At 48.3% G+C, this 21,772-nt stretch overlaps 1 protein-coding gene across 1 annotated transcript in view; it reads right to left on the reverse strand.

Moving 5' to 3' along the window:
• Nucleotides 1-2,376: 2,376 nt before the first annotated feature.
• LOC134945703 (guanylate-binding protein 1-like) overlaps nt 2,377-21,772 on the reverse strand; it is a 48,379-nt gene continuing 28,983 nt past the window's right edge. Inside the window, exons 7-11 of the mRNA XM_063935148.1 lie at nt 19,432-19,712; nt 17,332-17,544; nt 13,995-14,097; nt 10,489-10,682; nt 2,377-4,680 (exon numbers count right to left, since the gene is read on the reverse strand). Coding sequence (XP_063791218.1) covers nt 4,462-4,680; nt 10,489-10,682; nt 13,995-14,097; nt 17,332-17,544; nt 19,432-19,712 — 1,010 coding nt within the window. The 3' untranslated portion in view covers nt 2,377-4,461. The remainder of the gene's footprint in view (nt 4,681-10,488; nt 10,683-13,994; nt 14,098-17,331; nt 17,545-19,431; nt 19,713-21,772) is intronic.

Raw genomic sequence — 21,772 nt, forward strand, 5'->3', positions numbered from 1 at the left:
TGTGTTTTCGCACAGCGGGCGATAAGGTCTGCAGGCGCCGGAGTGCGCCGGCGCATGCCAGAGATGCTATCGGCATCTGCGCCCAGCAATCGCCTCTGCCTGATTGACAGGCAGAGGCGGGAGGGGGCGGGACGGCGGCATTGGGCTGTCATTTTGGGGACGTGGTCTGGGCAATGCAGGAGTACCCAGACCGTGCGGGGGGCGGGCTGCGGTGGCTGCGTGACATCACACCCAGCTGCTGCGACTAGAAGAGTGACGAGTAGCTCCCTGCCAGCACGCAAGAGCTGCGCTGTTAGGGAGCTACTCTACAAGTACAAAAGCATCGCCGCCGTGCGATGCTATTGTACTTGTGTGGGGGGGGGGGGGGCAGACATGCGGGGTGGATTTGCCCTGTGCTGGGCGTCATGTCAGGGTGGCTGATCGTAGCCAGGCAGAATTTTTCACGGCTACGATCTGGTCTGAATTGGGCCCTAAATCTCCTGCCCCGGCCCAGTCCTGGTTTCTGCCCCTGTCCACATGATGCTTCTCTGGTTGGGATGTTGGTTTGCGTTTTTGCGTGTGTATTGATGTTTTGGCGTTATTGTCCTGGTGCGCTTCTGGAACTCAACCCCCTCCTGTTAGGCTTCATGTCTTCCACCATATTTGCTTTGACACTACTTACTGGTCTGACTTACCGTTATGTAGTTGTATAGCTAATATTGGGGGTAATTCGGACCTGATCGCTGGGCTGCGTTTTTTGCTGCCCTGCAATCAGATAGTCGCCGCCTACAGGTGGAGGGGAATTTGCTGTGCTGGTGTGCATTCGGATGTGTAGTAGAGCTGCACAAACTAATTTTGTGCAGTCTCTGCGCAGCCCAGGACTTACTCAGCCGCTGCGATGATCGGGGCCGGAGCTGACGTCAGAAACCCTCCCTCCAAACGCCGGGTCCCTCCTGCGTTTTTTACGGACACTCCCAGAAAACTGTCAGTTGCCACCCACAAACGCCCTCTTCCTGTCAATCTCCTTCATTCGCCGGTGCGTTCGTAATTTTTGCACCATCCCGCCGCTGCTCACCGATCCCCGTTGCTGCGGTCCGTCGCACCTGCGCATTGCGGTCTGTACGCAGTTCAGACCTGGTCGCCCGCTGCGCGAAAACGCACAGCAGCGATCTGGTCTGAATGGGGCCCATTGTTTTATGTTTACAACGTATTAGCAGCTCATTTGACCTTTGACATTCTATTCCATTGTCTCTGTATTTCGCATCACATGATGTATGTAAGATCGGCTATTGTACTATGACTAGGTTTTCTTTTTGATTTAAATATAGTGATACTGTATCGGTTTCTTACACTGGCCATGTAGATTGTATTTACATTTATATATTTTATCAACGTGCATTTTATTTTAATAAATATTTAGTGTCGTCATCTTTTTTACTTTTTTCTGTGTGTACTTCGCTATCAGAAATGTCTGAGGAAAGTTCTGGGCGTTCCTGGGCGATGACTGGGAGGAGGCTAAACAGACGCTCGGAGATGGTCCCTGGAGGAGCGTCGCGGGTCTGTCGCTACGGTGTTTGCAGACCAAGGCCCTCAGTGGTCACATTGGAGGCCGTACTCTGATGGAGGCTGGGGCTGGCCAAAGTATTGACGGTGCAACTGATGATGTCTAGAGACGCACCAGGAGGTATTACAGCCTCTGCAGATGCTCTTCGTCGGTGAGTCAGTCTGGCATATTCATAGGGTGGTACACCGAGGATGGCTTTGTAGTGGCATTTGTATCAAGTCGCAGATGAGGAACTGGCAAAAGAGTAATCCAAGCTGCGTCTACGTCATCACTGAACCAGGCCCTACAGTGTGTGTGGGAATTCTGCCCCAGTCCCTACTCATTTACACGCATGTTCAGGACGCCCCGCAGAGTGGACACGTGTCAGGTGTAGACGCTCCTGCAGCCCATACAGGTCCTTCAGTTCATGGTATCAGATGGATAAAACAGTCAGATCCTTGGTTCAAATTTTACCAAAGTAGCAGGAAGAATAATTAAGAGTACAGCGCGTACAGTGGGGCAGATGTATTAACCTGGAGAAGGCATAAGGAAGTGATAAACCAGTGATATGTGCAAGGTGATAAAGGCACCAGCCAATCAGATCCTAACTGTTAATTTACATATTGGAGCTGATTGGCTGATGCCTTTATCACCTTGCACATATCACTGGTTTATCACTTCCTTATGCCTTCTCCAGGTTAATACATCTGCCGCACTGGGTGATAACTGGGTTTGGCACATAGTGAAAGAGCCCTCACCTTTCTCTGGTGATACATGCACTGTGGACAGTATTGTATCCAAAGCTGTTATGTGATGCTATAAACCCGCCATGGCACAGAATTGATAACACGATCTTGGTATGATACCATGCTATTTAATAAAATACAGCACAAATATATAGTTACAGTTTGAAGGGAAAAACAAGTTGCTTGATTGGTTACAAATTGCAAATATAAGATAAAAAACAAACAAATAGATAATACTGTATGAATATATGGAATATAATGCAACTCTTTATCCTCCACTACAAGGCGAGCCTCAGATAGCTGTGGAAGCAGGCAATGAAATAGTACATCGTCCAGCACACGTATCCTGAGTGCTAAAGGCAGGTGTGTAGCTCTGACGCTCTTTGCTAAGATACGTCTGCGTTGGTTTTATTACAGCCCAGAGAAGCGGCTTGCGCAAGGAGACGGGAACAACACAGTTCCTATGACAGTACCAGCGGAGGGGTGTTCTCTCCATAGGGTCACAGCCACTAGAGGACATGAGTCTTGCAGCAGTTTAGAACTAGTGGGGTTTGGCACCTATTCTTTGGGATTGGATAAAAATTGGAATGGTCCGGAACTCGGAACGCCTGACCGGCTCCATGCAGCAACCTCTGCCACCCTGGAGCTTGTAGTGCACATCCCGTCCATTCCCGTCTGTACTACAAGCTCCAGAGGGCCAACGTTTGCTGAATGGAGCCTGTCGTGTCTGGTCCGGAGTTACGGGGTACAGACCATTCCGGTTTTTACCTAATTCCCTTTTCTTATTAAGAAAAACGTTGGACCGCCATGGTGCACTTTGGTGTTGCATTTCCATACGCACGTCAAGGTAATGTAAAAAGAGAAATCATGCAAACGTGGCATGCGTAATACAGACAGTACATGTGTCCTCGCACGCTCTGGGTTATATAAGCATCAGGCAATGCTAGACTGAGCTGTACTATAGGAGAAGGTGTGTAGTGATGAGAGATGGACTCTGGTTTGCAGATCTTTTGCCCCCTGTGCACCACGAGACAGGGGTACTGTGGCCCAATATTGCTGTATGGATGAGGTCACTGGCTGTGGATGATCGGGTTTAGCTGGCCCATGGACCTGATCAGAGATGAATGCTAATACGTATATTCGCAGCAGCGATCCCCCCATGCAGCTTATGCGCAAAAAATTGCGAATGTCACAGACACCAGGATCTCTATTGAGAGGCCACCGGCGGCTTCACCGATCCAAGCAACTGGGTTCAAACGCGCAGCGGCGATTGCAGATCCATCGATAATCGACTCCCTGAGTAACCCTTTGGTTGCGCAAAATAGCCATGGGAACACTGGCGCCATGTTATGTATGTGTACGGGTTTGCAGTTATAGGCTGAGACACTCCCCGAAAATAGTTGTGACATGGCGGTGTTTTTGTCGCACTCCGTGTTACCTCCTTTATATGTTCCCTGTCTGTCAATCACTTTGCGAATAAATCCTCGCGGCGAGTGGCATTGCTAAGGTACCTTGGCGAGTGCGCAGTCGGCCGATAATCGCTCAAGTCCGTACATATCAGCATTGCATCCATCTCTGCACCAGCACCATCATCAGACCTGCAGATACTACACTTGTGTCCCTATAGTATATTATACAGCTGCTCCGCCAAAGTGCCGAACGCACAACGGGATAAATTTACTAAGATGGGAGTTCTATTTAAGATGGGATGTTGCCTATAGCAACCAATCAGATACTACTTCTCATTTATCTAGCACCTTCTAGAAGAAAATACCTGGAATCTGAGAGGTTGCTATAGGCAACATCCCATCTTAAATAGAACTCCCATCTTAGTAAATTTACCCCTATGTGCCCAAGTTGTGCACTGATGTGTGGGAGCCAGGATTGTCAGGGGGCAGCACTAATATACACATATCTATCTACCGCACCCAAATGAGGGCGACCCACAAAAAACCCCACAAAAAAACAACAACACGCTTTTGGATGAGACTGCCATACTCCAAAATGTGAAATGACAGACTCTTATAATGTACATCTTATCAAACAACACCCTGTACGTCTCTGTGTTACACAGATTCACACTGGTAACGTATACTGCGAGTATAACGTGTCAGTGCTCCATTATGTATACCTCGAGTATAATGTGTCAGTGCTCCATTATGTATACCTCGAGTATAATGTGTCAGTGTTCCATTATCTGGAGAAGTATTTTGCTATGCCTAAGATTATGGCGCCACCTATAGTGACCACTTTCGGTAGAACAAGGGGAAGGACGAGCTGAAATACAGAACCCAGTCTTTGGACCCATCCATTGTCACCCAGCTCGTCTCTCTTCCTCTGCAAGTCGTGTACCTGCTCCTGGTACATTCTGGCGTGTTTTTCACACCCCTGCGCCGCGTACAACTGCTGCTCCTGGGGGCACAAGAGTGACAGCAAGTACAGTAACCGGGGGAATCACAATGAGAAATCTTATATATTGTATCAATATACTGTGGGGGTCATTCCGAGTTGATTGCTCGCTGACGTTTTTCGCAGCAAACAGGTTACTACTGCGCATGCGTATGCACCGCAATGCGCAGGCGCATCGTACGGGTACAAAGCGAATCGTTGCTGGGCGATGGATTTAACGAAGAATCCATTTGCACAGCCGATCGCAAGGAGATTGACAGGAAGAGGGCGTTTGTGGGTGTCAACTGACCGTTTTCCGGGAGTGTTTGGAAACACGCAGGCGTGTCCAGGCGTTTGCAGGGCGGGTGTCTGACGTCAATTCCGGGACCAAAAAGCCTGAAGTGATCGCAAGGGCTGAGTAAGTCCACAGCTACTCAGAAACTGCAAAACACTTTTTCGTCCCACTCGGCTGCACACGCGTTCGCACACTTGCAAAGCAAAAATACACTCCCCCGTGGGCGGCGACTATGCGTTTGCACAGCTGCAAAAAAGCGATCAACTCGGAATGAGGGCCTGTATCTCTACATATTACTGTTAACTTGTATTCAAAAATATTGTTTTGTTTTTTTCCCTTAAGATCAAAATATAAAATAATGATAAGTTTACTAAAGATCGATTTCGATTGATTGAAAATTAATAAAAATGAATCACTTGTTAGCAAATATGTGTTTCAGCCCCTGAAACTCAACATCGAATAAGATTGATTTTCATCAACCAAAATCGACCCTTATTATTTATTTATTTATTATTTATTTATCAGCCTTTAGTAAATTTCCCCCTATTTTTTAAAATTAATAAACTTTTACTAATATCTATTTAAAACAATATATTTAGGGTTTCTCAAATAAAGAGAAAACAGATGTGTAAGAAATTAGAAAATGTGTTTAAATGAGTTTAATGTATAATAGACTTTCTGCGCTTTGTGTCCGTTATACAATGACACAGCCAGTGTACGGGCGGTTGGCGGGTCGCCCGTACACACATACAGACCTGCAGATATAGCTGCAAAATACAGCGGATGTACACACTGGCCGATATGCTGGCGATATATCATTGGTCGATATGACGGACAATACATCACTCAGTGTGTACCCAGCCTTACTTGAAGTCAGAAGGTTCAGTTCCACTACAACAGCTACTTCTAACACTACCAGATCCTGACAGACGCAAGACACTAGTAACACACTGGGGTGAATCCAATTAGGTGCGAATTGCGAGTTTGTTTCATAGAACTCGCAGACATTCGCACGAATGCGCGCTCCCGAGAATTCTCCAATCCAATTAAAGATGCCTATTTGCGGTGCTCGCAGCGGGGAATGTGTGAATTGCCAGTCATTTGTGTTGTGAGAGAGGTGCATAAAAAAGTGGGGTGACGTTCCTGGACCCCCCCAAAAGGACAATTTCATTTGCAGAATCATATAGAAGGCTGTTAGTGGGTACAAGGAAATTATTGGAGGTATTATTTAAATGGTGTTACATGGCTGGTTTGTGCATTATTTTAAAAAAGGAAAATAATTGTAAAAGTCTCTCTCACTCACAGCCCTCACACACTCAGTCACATACACACTCATCCAGTCACACACAGTCTCTCACTCACAGCTCTCACACACTCAGTCACATACACACTCATCCAGTCACACACAGTCTCTCACTCACAGCCCTCACACACTCAGTCACATACACACTCATCCAGTCACACACAGTCTCTCACTCACAGCCCTCACACACTCAGTCACATACACACTCATCCAGTCACACACAGTCTCTCACTCACAGCTCTCACACACTCAGTCACATACACACTCATCCGTTCACACACAGTCTCTCACTTACAGCCCTCAGACACTTACTGAGTCACTTACACACTCACCCAGTCACACACAGTCTCTCACTCACAGCCCTCACACACTCAGTCACATTCATACTCATACAGTCACACAGTCTCTCACTTACAGCCCTCAGACACTTACTGAGTCACTTACACACTCACCCAGTCACACACGGTCTCTCACTCACAGCCCTCACACACTCAGTCACATACACACTAATCCAGTCACATACAGTCTCTCACTCACAGCCCTCAGACACTCAGTCACATACACACTCACCCAGTCACACACAGTCTCTCACTCAAAGCCCTCACACACTCAGTCACATACACACTCACCCAGTCACACACAGTCTCTCACTCACAGCCCTCACACACTCAGTCACATTCACACTCATCCAGGCACACACAGTCTCTCACTCACAGCCCTCAGACACTTACTGGGTCACTTACACACTCACCCAGTCACACACAGTCTCTCACTCACAGCCCTCACACACTCAGTCACATACACACTCACCCAGTCACACACAGTCTCTCACTTACAGCCCTCAGACACTTACTGAGTCACTTGCACACTCACCCAGTCACACACACAGTCTCTCACTCACAGCCCTCACACACTCAGTCACATTCACACTCATACAGTCACACACAGTCTCTCACTTACAGCCCTCACACACTCAGTCACATACACACTCATCCAGTCACACACAGTCTCTCACTTACAGCCCTCAGACACTTACTGGGTCACTTACACACTCACCCAGTCACACACAGTCTCTCACTCACAGCCCTCAGACACTTACTGGGTCACTTACACACTCACCCAGTCACATACAGTCTCTCACTCACAGCCCTCACACACTCAGTCACATACACACTCACCCAGTCACACACAGTCTCTCACTTACAGCCATCATACACTTACTGGGTCACTTACACACTCACCCAGTCACACACAGTCTCTCATTCACAGCCCTCAGACACTTACTGGGTCACTTACACACTCACCCAGTCACACACAGTCTCTCACTCACAGCCCTCACACACTCAGTCACTTACACACTCATCCAGTCACACACAGTCTCTCACTCACAGCCCTCACACACTCAGTCACATACACACTCACCCAGTCACACACAGTCTCTCACTCACAGCCCTCACACACTCAGTCACATTCACACTCATCCAGGCACACACAGTCTCTCACTCACAGCCCTCAGACACTTACTGGGTCACTTACACACTCACCCAGTCACACACAGTCTCTCACTCACAGCCCTCACACACTCAGTCACATACACACTCACCCAGTCACACACAGTCTCTCACTCACAGCCCTCACACACTCAGTCACATACACACTCACCCAGTCACACACAGTCTCTCACTCACAGCCCTCACACACTCAGTCACTTACACACTCATCCAGTCACACACAGTCTCTCACTCACAGCCCTCACACACTCAGTCACATACACACTCACCCAGTCACACACAGTCTCTCACTCACAGCCCTCACACACTCAGTCACATTCACACTCATCCAGTCACACACAGTCTCTCACTCACAGCCCTCACACACTCAGTCACATACACACTCACCCAGTCACACACAGTCTCTCACTCACAGCCCTCACACACTCAGTCACATACACTCATCCAGTCACCCACAGTCTCTCACAGCCCTCACACACTCAGTCACATTCACACTCATCCAAGCACACACAGTCTCTCACTTACAGCCCTCAGAAACTTAGGGCCTAATTCAGATCTGATCGCTGGGCTGCGGTTTTCTTTGCAGCCCTGCGATCAGATTGTCGCCGCCTACAGTGGGAGTGTATTTTTGCTGTGGAAGTGTGCGTTCCTATGTGTAGCAGAGCTACTACAAATCAGTTTGTGCGGTCTCTGCGCAGCCCAGGACTTACTCTTCCAGTGCAATTGAATCCTGCTGATCAGGGCCGGAGCTGACGTCAGACACCCTCCCTGAAAACACTGGGACACGCCTGCGTTTTTCTGGACACTCCCTACAAACAGTCAGTTGCAAACCACAAACGGCCTCTACCTGTCAATCACCTTGCGTACGCCCATGCGAATGGATCCTTCGCACCATCCCGTCGCTGATCGGCGATGCCCGTTGTAGCTGTCCGATGCGCCTGCGCATTGCGGTGCATACGCCTGCGCAGTTTGGGTCTGATCGTCTGCACAGCAGTGATCAGATCTGAATTACCCCCTTAGTGACATACACACTCACCCAGTCACACACAGTCTCTAACTCACAGCCCTCAGACACTTAGGGGGTCATTCAGACCCGATTGCTGCTGTGTGTTTTCGCACAGCAGCGATTGGGACTGACCTGCGCATGCGTATCCACCGCAAAGCATAGGCACGAGGTCCCCCCAGCGACGGGGAACCGTACCGGCGATCGCAAGAAGATTGACAGGAAGAGGCTGTTTGTGGGTGTCAACTGACCGTTTCCATGGAGTGTCCGAAGAAACAAGGGCTTGTCCAGCCATTTGAAGGGAGGGTTCCTGACGTCAGCTCCGGGCCGGATCATCGCAGCGGCTGAGTAAGTCCTGAGCTGTGCAGAGACTGCACAAACTTTTGTTTGTGCAGCTCTCTGCACATGCATTCGTACTCCTGTACAGCGATTACCCCCTTCCCCTGAAGGCGGCGACTACCTGGTGGCAGCAGTGCAAAAAAATGCCTGCTTATGACCAGGTCTGAATTAGGCCCTTAGTCACTTACACACTCACCCAGTCACACACAGTCTCTGACTCACAGCCCTCAGACCCTTACTCAATCACTTATGCACTCACTCAGTCACACACACACAGTCTCTCGTTCACAGCCCAGACACTTACTTAGTGTCACTTACACACTCACCTAGTAACACACAGTATTCCACTCACAGTCCTCAGACCCTTACTCAGTCACTTATGTGCTTACTCAGTCACACACAGTCTCTCGTTCACAACCCTTTGACACTTACACAGTCACACACAGCCTCTCATGGCCCTCTGACACACTCACACACGGTCTCTCATTTATTGCCCTTGCTTAATCAGTTACTTACACACTCACCCCGTCACACACAGTCTCTCACTCACAGCCCTCAGACCCTTACTCAATCACTTATGCACTCACTCAGTCACACACACACAGTCTCTCGTTCACAGCCCAGACACTTACTTAGTCACTTATACACTCACCTAGTAACACACAGTATTTCACTCACAGTCCTCAGACCCTTACTCAGTCACTTATGTGCTTACTCAGTCACACACAGTCTCTCGTTCACAACCCTTTGACACTTACACAGTCACACACAGCCTCTCATGGCCCTCTGACACACTCACACACGGTCTCTCATTTATTGCCCTCAGGTGCTTAATCAGTTACTTACGCACTCACCCAGTCACACACAGTCTCTGACTCACAGCCCTCAGACCCTTACTCAATCACTTATGCACTCACTCAGTCACACACACACAGTCTCTCGTTCACAGCCCAGACACTTACTTAGTCACTTACACACTCACCTAGTAACACACAGTATTTCACTCACAGTCCTCAGACCCTTACTCAGTCACTTATGTGCTTACTCAGTCACACAGTCTCTCGTTCACAACCCTTTGACACTTACACAGTCACACACAGCCTCTCATGGCCCTCTGACACACTCACACACGGTCTCTCATTTATTGCCCTTGCTTAATCAGTTACTTACACACTCACCCCGTCACACACAGTCTCTCACTCACTGAAAAAAGTGAAAATTTCAGTAAAGTTAGACTCATTTCTCCTGTCAGTGTAGTAGACATTTTCATGACTATAAAAAGGCATAAAAGACAGCGTCCAGCATACAAGAACATGAGGCAATGCCGTAATGTGAGTAACATATATACATGGAATTAGCATCATGCAGGAACAGGACTTACTCTAGACTTCTGATGCATGGTAGACATTAGACTATCCCGGAGCATACGGTTCTCAGCACGCATCTTCTCCAGCAGCTGTTTAAAGTTCTCCTCTAGGGTCCTTTTCTGGTCCTCAGACTTTAGCTTCTCCTCTGATGATTTAATTTCATCCATTTTCTTCTTCATCTCTTCTTTTTCCTTCCTCATCCTTTCCTCTAACATAATAAAGGGAAAATATTGACCTGCAGTTGACTCAGATGTCTTATGTGTCTACACAGATTGCGGCCATTGTTAGGTATAAGGGCCAATATCACTGTCTGTGTGGCCAATGATGCGGCTATTGAAAGCAGTGCTGTCATTATGGGGTATGTTAGTACATAGTCAATGAAGACACAAGTGACCAGTGTGTATACATGTATGTATGTATATAAGGGTGAGCATACATGTAATCGTTGACTGACCATGATTGCGTGGCCCATTGTACAGTAAGCCCCAAGTAGTCTGATATAACACTTATGTGCGCAAAAATTGGACAGACGGGGCAGGATCAGATAACTTCAAGTCAAATCTTTAATCTTCTGTGGACATTGCGTCAACATGGATGTAAACTGTAATTATGCATATTCCTGTCACTTCTTCACAGGCTTCTGCATTTATTGTACAATAATATGGTCTCTTTTACTGTTTAGTTTTAACTCAAGATCAAGTAAAGTGTTGCGGGTGTGTAGATAGAACCGGGATCTATGCAGAGATGTTGGTGTGTGGATGGATCTCGTGCACTGGGGACAGGGCTGGTGACAGTGATCACTGATAATAGTAATGACCATGCATCCTTTGAATGCTTAACATAACCCTTGGAAGCAGTGTCGTAACTAGGCATTTTAGCGCTGTGTGCAAGAAACGACAGTGGCGCCCCCCCCCCACGTAAGATAGGGGCAGAGCGCGCCACAGGTGCGCAAAAAAATTCTAGGGGCGTGGCCTCATGGGGAAGGGGCGTGGCCACAAAATAATAGCTATTCATACTACGGTGCACAGTAGTCTACATTATTCAAATTACGCTGCACAGTAGCGCCACTACACCAGGTAGAGCCCCTTTTATACATTACAGCAGACAGCGTCCCCCTTTTTACACATTACAGCAGACAGTGTCCCCCTTTTTACACATTGCGGCAGCCAGGCCCATTTTACACATTGCGGCAGCCAGTCTCCCATTTTACACATTGCGGCAGCCAGTCCCCCTTTTTTACACATTGCGGCAGCCAGTCCCCCTTTTTTACACATTGCGGCAGCCAGTCCCATTTTTTACACATTGCAGCAGCCATCCCCCTTTTTTACACATTGCGGCAGCCAGGACCCCATTTTTACACATTGCGGCAGCCAGTCCCCCTTTTTTACACATTGCGGCAGCCAGTCCCATTTTTTACACAGTGCGGCAGCCAGTCCCATTTTTTACACATTGCGGCAGGCGGTGTCCGAGAGAGACAGAGAGAGAGAGAGAGAGAGAGACAGAGACAGAGAGACAGAGAGAGAGAGGGGGGGGGGAAATATACTTACCTTCTCCCCGCTGACAGGCTTCTCGTGCTGCTCCCTCGGTGGCGGCAGTGAGATGAGAAGAAGGAGGAGGGAGGGGGAGCAGGGAGCCGCAGCAGCGCTATGTTATTGGTAGTAAGCGCCGCTGCAGCATCCCCCTCTCCTTCTGTATTGGCTGCCGGGCAGCCAATACGGAAGGAGAGGGGGATGCTGCAGCGGCGCTTACTACCAATAACATAGCGCTGCTGCGGCTCCCTGCTCCCCCTCCCTCCTCCTTCTCCACTGCCTCCGGCGCTGAGCGCGGCGCACGGCGCAGAGACAGAGACTTATAGAGGCGGCATGTAATGAGTCAATTTGACTCATTACATGCCGCTGGCCGTGCGCCCCCAGGGCAACTGCGCTGTGTGCCAAGCCCCCTTGGCACACACGTAGTTACGGCTCTGCTTGGAAGTACAACAACCTGTATCTCCCCCTGCATCACACCCCACAGGCCATACAGCATCACACCCCACTGTCCATATAGCCCCCTCACCACCCCTCTAACTGACACTCATTAATGTTTTTCCTATTGTAATTTACTAACTCTATTATACTCAACTGGGCCACAAATTATACCTATTAAATCTTACAATCAGCTTATCTACCTATCTTTCCTTCTTCCTCTAGTAGCTGGTGATATATCACCAAATCTGGGTGTGTACTCCTCTTCCACATCTCCCATAAATGTCATTATAAATATACTCTCAAACAACCTCAACCCTCTGGCAGTAGCAGGAACATGGATCCCATAATCAGGAAATCCCTCACCAACAGCCCTATTACAGGGTGGTTTGCATTTCACCTGTACCCCTAGGTCTGGAAGCAGACAAGGAGGAAGGAGTGGACTCCTCTTTTCCCCTAACTGCACATTCATAGCTCCAACAAATGTCACATCTCTCATCTTCTCATATGTTCCCATATTTTAATGTACATTTTATCTGGATTTTTATCCCATCCTTTCCACATGTTGGTGTAATCCGTACATCCCTCTATATCATATGAACTACTAAGCATTTCTAGTCTTGGCTCCCACCTTTCTTAGGGGGTCATTCCGAGTTGATCGCTCGCTAGCTACTTTTTGCAGCCTTGCGATTGGATGTGCGAATGGATTCATTAAATCCATCGCACAGCAACGATCCGCTTTGTACCCGTACGACGCGCCTACGCACTGCGGTGCATACACATACGCAGTAGTGACCTGATCGCTGCGCTGCGGAAAATGTCAGCGTACGATCTGGTCGGAATGACCCCCTTAACCTCTAAGATTCTCACAATCATCCTTGGTTATGACAACACCCCAATTTATTATACACATGCTTAATGTACCTGCAACCTACCCCTATATACAGCAACCTACCCTATATTACCTCTCCCTGCCTCTCCCACTTCCTCTGATTCTATGGGGGGTCATTCCGACCTGATCGTAGCTGTGCTAAATTTAGCACAGCTACGATCACTTACACTGACATGCGGGGGGGGATACGCCCAGCACAGGGCTAGTTCACCCCGCATTTCAGTGGCGGCCCCTGCACAAGTACCAGCGCAGTTCCTGCGGCTGGCAGGGAGTTGCTCGTCACTACCCGGGTCACAGCAGCTGCATGTGACGTCACGCAGCCGCTGCGGCCCGCCCTCCGCACGGTCCGGCCATGCCTGCGTTGGCTGGACCGTGCCCACAAAATGGCTGCCAAATGCCGTCGCGCAGCCCCCTCCCGCCCAGCAACCGCCTCTGCCTGTCAATCAGGCAGAGGCGATCGCTAGGCAATGACAGCCATCGGCTGTCAGCCATGCGCCGGTGCACTGCGGCGCCGGCGAATGCGCAGTTCTGACCTGATCGCTGCGCTGCGATGAACTGCAGCGATCGATCCAGTCAGAATGACTCCCTATATACAGTAACCTCCTCTCTCCAGTTACTCTGATTTATCTCATCGGCGTCAAGCAAATGTCTCGCCATCACTTACCTTCCTGTTTCTTCTCCATTTCACTTAAAACGTTATCATTCATCATAATAGTATTTCCAAGTGATTCTTTGGACTTTTGAAACTCCTGAATAATTGTCTCAGCCTATAAAATGTGAGGATAAGACGTCAGGTATCCGTGGAGAGAATTGAAGAGGAGAACGGATGATGGTTATTATCACTGTATGTTACATTTAGAAGTAAATTAAATATTTAGAGTTAAAGATCACTAAAACCTGACTTAAGTATTGGACATAGCACTTTTATCCACAAAATCTATCAGTAAATAGACTACCAACATTTAAAATTGTAACAATGTAACATTGTTACTATGATCCCATGGTCATAACACCTTTATCCGTTATATAACGCTTTCATCCATTACGTAACTGTTATAACTACACTCCAGCAGCTAGATTCCTGCATGTATCCCTGTATTCAGCCTCAGCTGCTATATACTGTAATTAGTAGTTCGCCACTGTGTGTCTAGCTGTCCAGCTGCATTGTATCTCCTCATCAGGAGGCTTGATTTTTCTTTCTGTTCTTTATATTCCCTTCCTGTTTACTCTCCTGTGCTGGTTATAGTTCCTGCTATGTGTGAGAACCTGTCAGCTCAGTGTGTTCCTGAAATTGGTTACCAAGTCTTGACCGTGTTCCTGATGCAGTTCACCTAGAAATCAGGTTTTTGTGTGGACCTTCCACACAGATTATTACCTTTTGCTTTTTTTGTGTACAATCTTGTGCACTGTTGCATTTATATACAGTTATACTCAGTCGCTTAGTTCACCTTGTGCATTGTTGCATTTATATACAGTTATACTCAGTCGCTTAGTTCACCTTGTGCATTGTTGCATTAATATACAGTTATACTCAGTCATTGATTCCATCCTGTGCATTGTTGCATTCACATACAGTGTACTTTTAGTTGCTGATTCCATCCTGTGCATTGTTGCACTTACATACACTCTATTATAAATATCAGTTCGAGAATTGGGCAGTCAGTCTTGGTTGCATCCGGTGAGCGTCTCTCCGCACTATGGCCCTCATTCCGAGTTGTTCGCTCGTTGCCGATTTTCGCAACGCAGCGAATAGGTGGAAAATGCGCATGCGCATGGTACGCAGAGCGCATGCGCTTAGTAATTTTACTAAGAACTTAGTAGATTTACTCACGAGCGAACAACGTTTTTTCCACGTTGAAGTGTTCGTAGTGTGATTGACAGGAAGTGGGTGTTTCTGGGCGGAAGCTGAGCGTTTTCAGGGAGTGTGTGGAAAAACGCAGGCATGCCAAGGAAAAACGCGGGAGTGACTGGAGAAACAGGGGAGTGGCTGGCCGAAGATAGGGCGTGTTTGTGACGTCAAACCAGGAACGAAACTGACTGAACTGATCGCTATCTGCGAGTAGGTCCGGAGCTACTAAGAAACTGCTAAGAATTATGTAGTAGCAAATCTGCTAATCTTTCGTTCGCTATTCTGCTAAGCTAAGATACACTCCCAGAGGGCGGCTGCCTAGCGCGTGCAATGCTGCTAAAATCAGCTAGCGAGCGAACAACTCGGAATGAGGGCCTATACCTTACAGCCTCCAACAGCTGCCTTGTCCATACATAAGACCCTGGGGGCATCTGAGTACGGGGTGGACCTAATTCACCCTGGAAAGGCGGCTGCTAAAGGTGAAGCCTAACTTAGCAGGAGGCTAATGGACTCCTGGGCAAGCGAAATTGTATGAGCGCCACCGGGTGCCACCTGGTAGCTCTCGAAACAGAGTAATCCCTGTGACAATAATGCCTTCATCCATTATATAAAGCCTTCAACCTCCCACCTCTTCTAATATTGAAGACCATGTTCATATCAACCACAAAATATTTAACAGCCAGAACTTTTTGGGGAGAATTATTATTATTATTATTATTACTACTGTATTTGACCATTAACATCACTTCCATACACTTCTACAAACAGGTGAGAGTATTCTCATTATGGGTACTATCAGTCAGGCGAATCTGAGAATGCGGAACCCTCCTAACTCTGTATAAAGCAATCATTTATCATTCTCACTCATGTGATCAGATACTTCTTACACATTGGGCTGATTTCAAAAGTTTTTTCGGCGGCTGCCACTAGAGGGCGCCCAATGACAGCAATTCAATTGTTCTGCTGTTCGGGCACCGGGCAGCCGCGGAGGACACATTTTTCTCGCAGCCTCCTGAGGTGCGAGAAAAATGTGTCCAAACCCGGCACTTTGGGCATTTGGACGCCAAAAGCAGGAGTTTAGGCGGGTTTAGTCATTTTACGTCTGTTTGGGAACGACATGTGCGAAGTGCATGGGCGCCCAAACAAATGAATTGTGACAATTGTTTGGGCATCTTAGACAGGATTTTTAGATGCCCAGAACAATTGAATTCCCCCCGAAATATTTGAATTTGAATTTCTATTTTGTGTCCTATTACCCTCATACAACTATGGCCCTCATTCCGAGTTGTTCGCTCGCTAGCCGCTTTTCGCAGCAGTACACACGCTAAGCCGCCGCCTACTGGCAGTGAATCTTAGCTTAGCAAAATTGCGAACGAAAAATTCTCAAAATTGCGAATAGAAATTTCTAAGCAGTTTCTGAGTAGCTCGAGACTTACTCTGCCACTGCGATCAGTTCAGTCAGTTTCGTTCCTGGTTTGACGTCACAAACACACCCAGCGTTCGCCCAGACACTCCCCCGTTTCTCCAGCCACTCCCGCGTTTTTCCCAGAAATGGCAGCGTTTTTTCACACACACCCATAAAACGGCCAGTTTCCGCCCAGAAACACCCACTTCCTGTCAATCACACAACAACCACCAGAACGAAGAAAAAACCTTGTAATGCCGTGAGTAAAATACCAAACTTCTCAGCAAATTTACTTGGCGCAGCCGCATTGCGAACATTGCGCATGCGCAATTAGCGGAAAATCGCTGCGATGCGAAGAAAAATTACCGAGCGAACAACTCGGAATGAGGGCCTATATTTTATTTACTAAATTCAGTCATGTATCATATAGTCCTGACTGGGGGACATAACGCCCGTCTCAGTGAGTCAGGCCAGTATCTGGGGCTAACTGTGTAAAACACTAATGTCTATGCTCCATCCAGAAATTGGGAATATGCCTTAACTTAAACTGATAATGTATAGTTTTTATATCTTAGTTCCCCTGCTGCCTATCTACAGCCGCTCTACTTGGTCGAACACGCAAAAAAATAATCAAGAGCACATTTTTCAAAAATGTTCTCAGTCTGGCCTTGTCACTCCCCCAAAACGCAAGCAGCGCACTTCCTTTTTGGGAAACTATCTATAGCGCGCAATAAATCCGTCACCTACCTGTGTGCCTTTATGTGGCTCACTGTTGTATTTCTCTTCAAGGAGCTTCATGTCCTCCTTAAACCTCTGGTACCCGCCTGACGTGGAGTACAAGCCGTCTGTCACAGCTTTCTCAAAGTCTCCAGTGTGTTTCCTAATCAGCTCCTGGCAATACTCCCGAGACCTCATGTCGTTCATCCCGGAGAATTCACTTTTTTTCATTTCTATGTTTTTCTGTAGGAAATGAATAGTCATGTATTGATGTTAGATCACACAACTGTCACACCAATAACGTACAGACTTTAAGTAGAACTCGATGCAAAGAAAAGTATAGAAGCACCCCCACCCCATGAGTTAGGAGCTACTGCCCCCTGTTGGTGTCAGTAATGATGGTGTACAGTCTGCATGGTATTCTGGCGCTAACTGCATGCACCCCAACTTTTTATAATTGGATATTGGGATTTTGGTGCCATCCCAGGAAAAAGGGTGCATGGCTTTGTGGTAAGGGGCGTGATCACACGGGATAGGCCATGCATACGAGTCACGACCCCCCATTTTCAGCACGCTGGGAGCATGCATAGTGATGGGCCACTGGCGGGTTAACCATTGATGGTCACCATTTATACCATGTGTTTTGTTACTTTCGATGGTATAGAACCATTGAAGGTTTGGCCCACTGTTATTCATCCCTGGTCTATTACTCACTGGGCCAGAGTTGGGGGCAGTGGTCCGCAGGTCACATCAGGGTGGGGAGCTACGCCAGGGAGGAAAGAAAATATTGAGTGGCTCTATGCCATCAATAGAGGAGGACTATTGGCCATCGGTAGTTAACCATCAATGGTTGATGGCCATCCATGCCCAGTACCCCTGTGAGCTGCTGGACATGCCCCCAGTCCCTCTCTCCGGTAAATAGCTGCCCCTCATGTGGGCACAGCACCTAATCCTCACTATGCTCTGCTATGTAGGGCAGCCGGTGACAGGGCTCCCAACTACTGTTATTTATGTAGGACTTTTCTCCCAATAGGACCCTACACGTAAAGTGCTTTACATCTGCTTTTAGTAACACAAGATACATAGCTGTAACTTTTTGTATTTGTAAGTGTACAACTGAAGTTTACATTATTATGTATTATCAGATTATTTTTCAGGACAGACAGTTCGGGTCTACGATGTCGGCTGCAGTACAGCGTCGGACTGTCAGTGATTGGCAGTCTGATACCATCTGGGGATGGAGAGGGGGCAGCTATCTATCAGAGGACGGAGACTTCTTCACCTCTTGGTAAATCTTGCAGCGGCTGGCTTGCACAACCCCGTGGGTCACGCAGCCGGTACATGGTGTTGCAGGTAATCCGAAACTGCGCCCTAGGAAATTGGGAAATTTAAATTGGGAAATTTAAGTTGAACCCCCATTCTGTGAGACGTTCATACGTTTGTGTAATTCTGCAAAAAGTGCATCCACAATGCATTCCTACAGGTCACCCCCACCACTGAAGACATTCCAAGTGACATCATGGTGACATCACCGGGTTTCCTAGCAATGTCAGACTCTGTATACAGACGCAGTCATCAGTGTCACATTCAGCACAGCGACACAGCATTCACTTGCAGTATATACTGGACCATGTATGCGCTATTAGTACCGGGGACATAGGGGTGCTGGCACAGAATGGGGCGCAATCAAACCCCAAATCGCAGGCGTAAAATGGATTCAAATAAAGAACCGCAATTACATGTATATGGAAAGATGTGTACAGCGTGGCAAGAGACACATAGGAGCCTGGATTAGTCCCCACTAAGATGGAGAAATACAATGCAATAGAAAGTAAAAATTGCACACGAAGAGCAACTGAGACATCACCAATCAGTGTCAGCGTAGCATTTGCAAACAGCCAATTACACACCTGCCCCATGGACACCCACAAATGTGGCTCTCCCAGATATAAAGGTATAAAGGCCGATCACACAGATTTGTATGCGGTATCCTCTGATCTGGTCACGTGCACAATGCCGCACATTGCAAACTCTCTCTGCCTCATCCCCAGGTACTCCAGCCCGAGATAAAGACTACGTGGACAGCCGGCTGTGGTGGCTTTGTCAGGTGTATGTGTGGAGCAGACTCACCATGAACTCTGTCTGGTACAATAGATCTTTGTCCTTGAAGGCCTTTTTCAGGAACATCTGAAGAGCTTCATTCTCACACTGTTTGCTCAGCTCCATAAACTGCTTCAGTGTCTCAGTAGGGAACACAACGCGCTCCTTCATCGTGGCTTCATAGTATTGCGTGGCATCCCGCACAGCTGCCTTGTTTTGTGAATCAGATATATTTCCCGCCACATTCTCCAAGCAGGCGACATTGGAGGAGCCTATAGCTTCTACGTACAGGTTGGCCAGGTCTCCTAACACTGGGAAACAAAATGACGTGACATTATCCTGGTGTCAGCTATCAGGATGAAAGGCGCAGCCGAGCTCTGTTACAGGGATGTTTTGGAAATATTGCCAACCTCTCTCCTTCCCTCCTCTCCCCCTCTCCTGTCTGTGCCAGTCTCTCTCCTATCCCTGTCTGTCTTTGTCAGTTTCTCTCTTTCCCCTGACTGCAAAACTCTCCCCTTCCTGCCTGTGCCAGTCTCTTTCCTTCCCCTCCTTGTGCCAGTCTCACATCTACCCCTGTATATGCCAGTCTCTCTGCTTTCCCTTCCTACGTCAGTCTCTCGCCTTCCCCTGCCTGCACCACTCTCTCCCCTTCCGTCTGTCTGTGTCAGTATCTCTCCTTTCCCTGACTGAGCCAGTCTCCTATCCCTGTCTGTCTGTGTCAGTTGCTCTCCTTCCTCTGACTGCACCACTCTCCCCATCCCACCTGTGCCAGTCTCTCTGCTTCCCCTGTCTGCACCACTCTGTCCTCTTCCCCTGTCTGTGCCAGTCTCTTCCCTTCCCGTCTTCACCACTCTCTCCCCTTACCCTGTCTATGCCAGTCTCTCCCCTTACCCTTTCTGCGCCAGTCTCTCCCCTACCCCTGTCTGCACCACTCTCTCCCCTTCCCCTGTCTGCACAACTCTCTCCCCTTCCACTGTCTGCACCACTCTTTCCCCTACTCCTGTCTGCACCACTCTCTCCCCTTCCCATGTCTGTGCCAGACTCTCTCCTTCCCCTGTCTGCACCACTCTCTCTACTACCAGTGGCGTAAGTTCGTCCCAGTTGCCCGGAGGCAAGATAAATATTTGTGCCCCCCTATTTCCTATATTAAGATAAATATATGTATGTGTGCGTGTGTTCTGAAAAAAATTAATATACTGTATTTATACATGTAATTGTCTTTTATTTTAAATCACACATTTCTTAGCAGTCATACCCAGGATTAGAACCCATGACCTGTTACCGTAACAGCAGACACTTTACTGATGGAGTTATGAGAATTCTAACTATATGAAATAGAAGTTACGTGTTATAGTTAAAATTCTCATATTTCCTATACAGGAGCAAACAGCTTCATCAGTAAAATGACTGATTCCAGTGTAATAGATTGTGGCTTCTAATCCTTGGTGTGACACTTGTAAAATGTGTATATTCAGTATAATAAAGAGGGTGTGATTTGTAAGGTGCAGGGACCAGTGCAGAAGTCGGACACTGAAAAGACAGCGACAGCTATCAATTAACTTAATTCAATGGTGTCACAGAATGGGAGGAGAGGTGCCCCCTTCAGAGCAGGAGCCCGGCGGCAGATGACTCTGTTGCCTCCCAGAGTTCTGCCTCTGTCTCCTACCCCTGTCTGCGCCACTCCCTCCCCTACCCCTGTCTGCGCCACTCTCTCCCCTACCCCCCTCTGCACCAGTCTCTCCCCTTCCCCTGTCTGCACCAGTCTCTCCCCTTCCCCTGTCTGCACCTCTCTCTCCCCTTCCCCTGCCTGTGCCACTCTCTCCCCTTCCCCTGTCTGTGTCACTCTCTCCCCTACCCCTGTCTGCACCATTTTCCCCCATTCCCCTATCTGCACCACTCTCTCCCCTACTCCTGTCTGCACCACTCTCTCCCCTTCCCATGTCTGTGCCAGACTCTCTCCTTCCCCTGTCTGCACCACTCTCTCTCCTACCCCTGTCTGCGCCACTCCCTCCCCTACCCCTGTCTGCGCCACTCTCTCCCCTACCCCTCTCTGCACCAGTCTCTCCCCTTCCCCTGTCTGCACCAGTCTCTCCCCTTCCCCTGTCTGCACCTCTCCTTCTCCCCTTCCCCTGTCTGTGCCAGTCTCTCTCCTCCCCTGTCTGCACCACTCTCTCTCCTTCCCCTGTCTGCACCACTCTCTCCCCTACCCCTCTCTGTGCCAGTCTCTCTCCTTCCCATGTCTTCACCATTCTCTCTCCTTCCCCTGTCTGCACCACTCTCTCTCCTACCCCTGTCTGCACCACTCTCCCCTTCCCCTGTCTGCGCCACTCTCACCCCTTCTCCTGTCTGCACCAGTCTCTCTCCTTCCCCT

Source organism: Pseudophryne corroboree, chromosome 7 (genome assembly GCF_028390025.1).
Source record: "Pseudophryne corroboree isolate aPseCor3 chromosome 7, aPseCor3.hap2, whole genome shotgun sequence".
NCBI classification, from domain to species: domain Eukaryota; kingdom Metazoa; phylum Chordata; class Amphibia; order Anura; family Myobatrachidae; genus Pseudophryne; species Pseudophryne corroboree.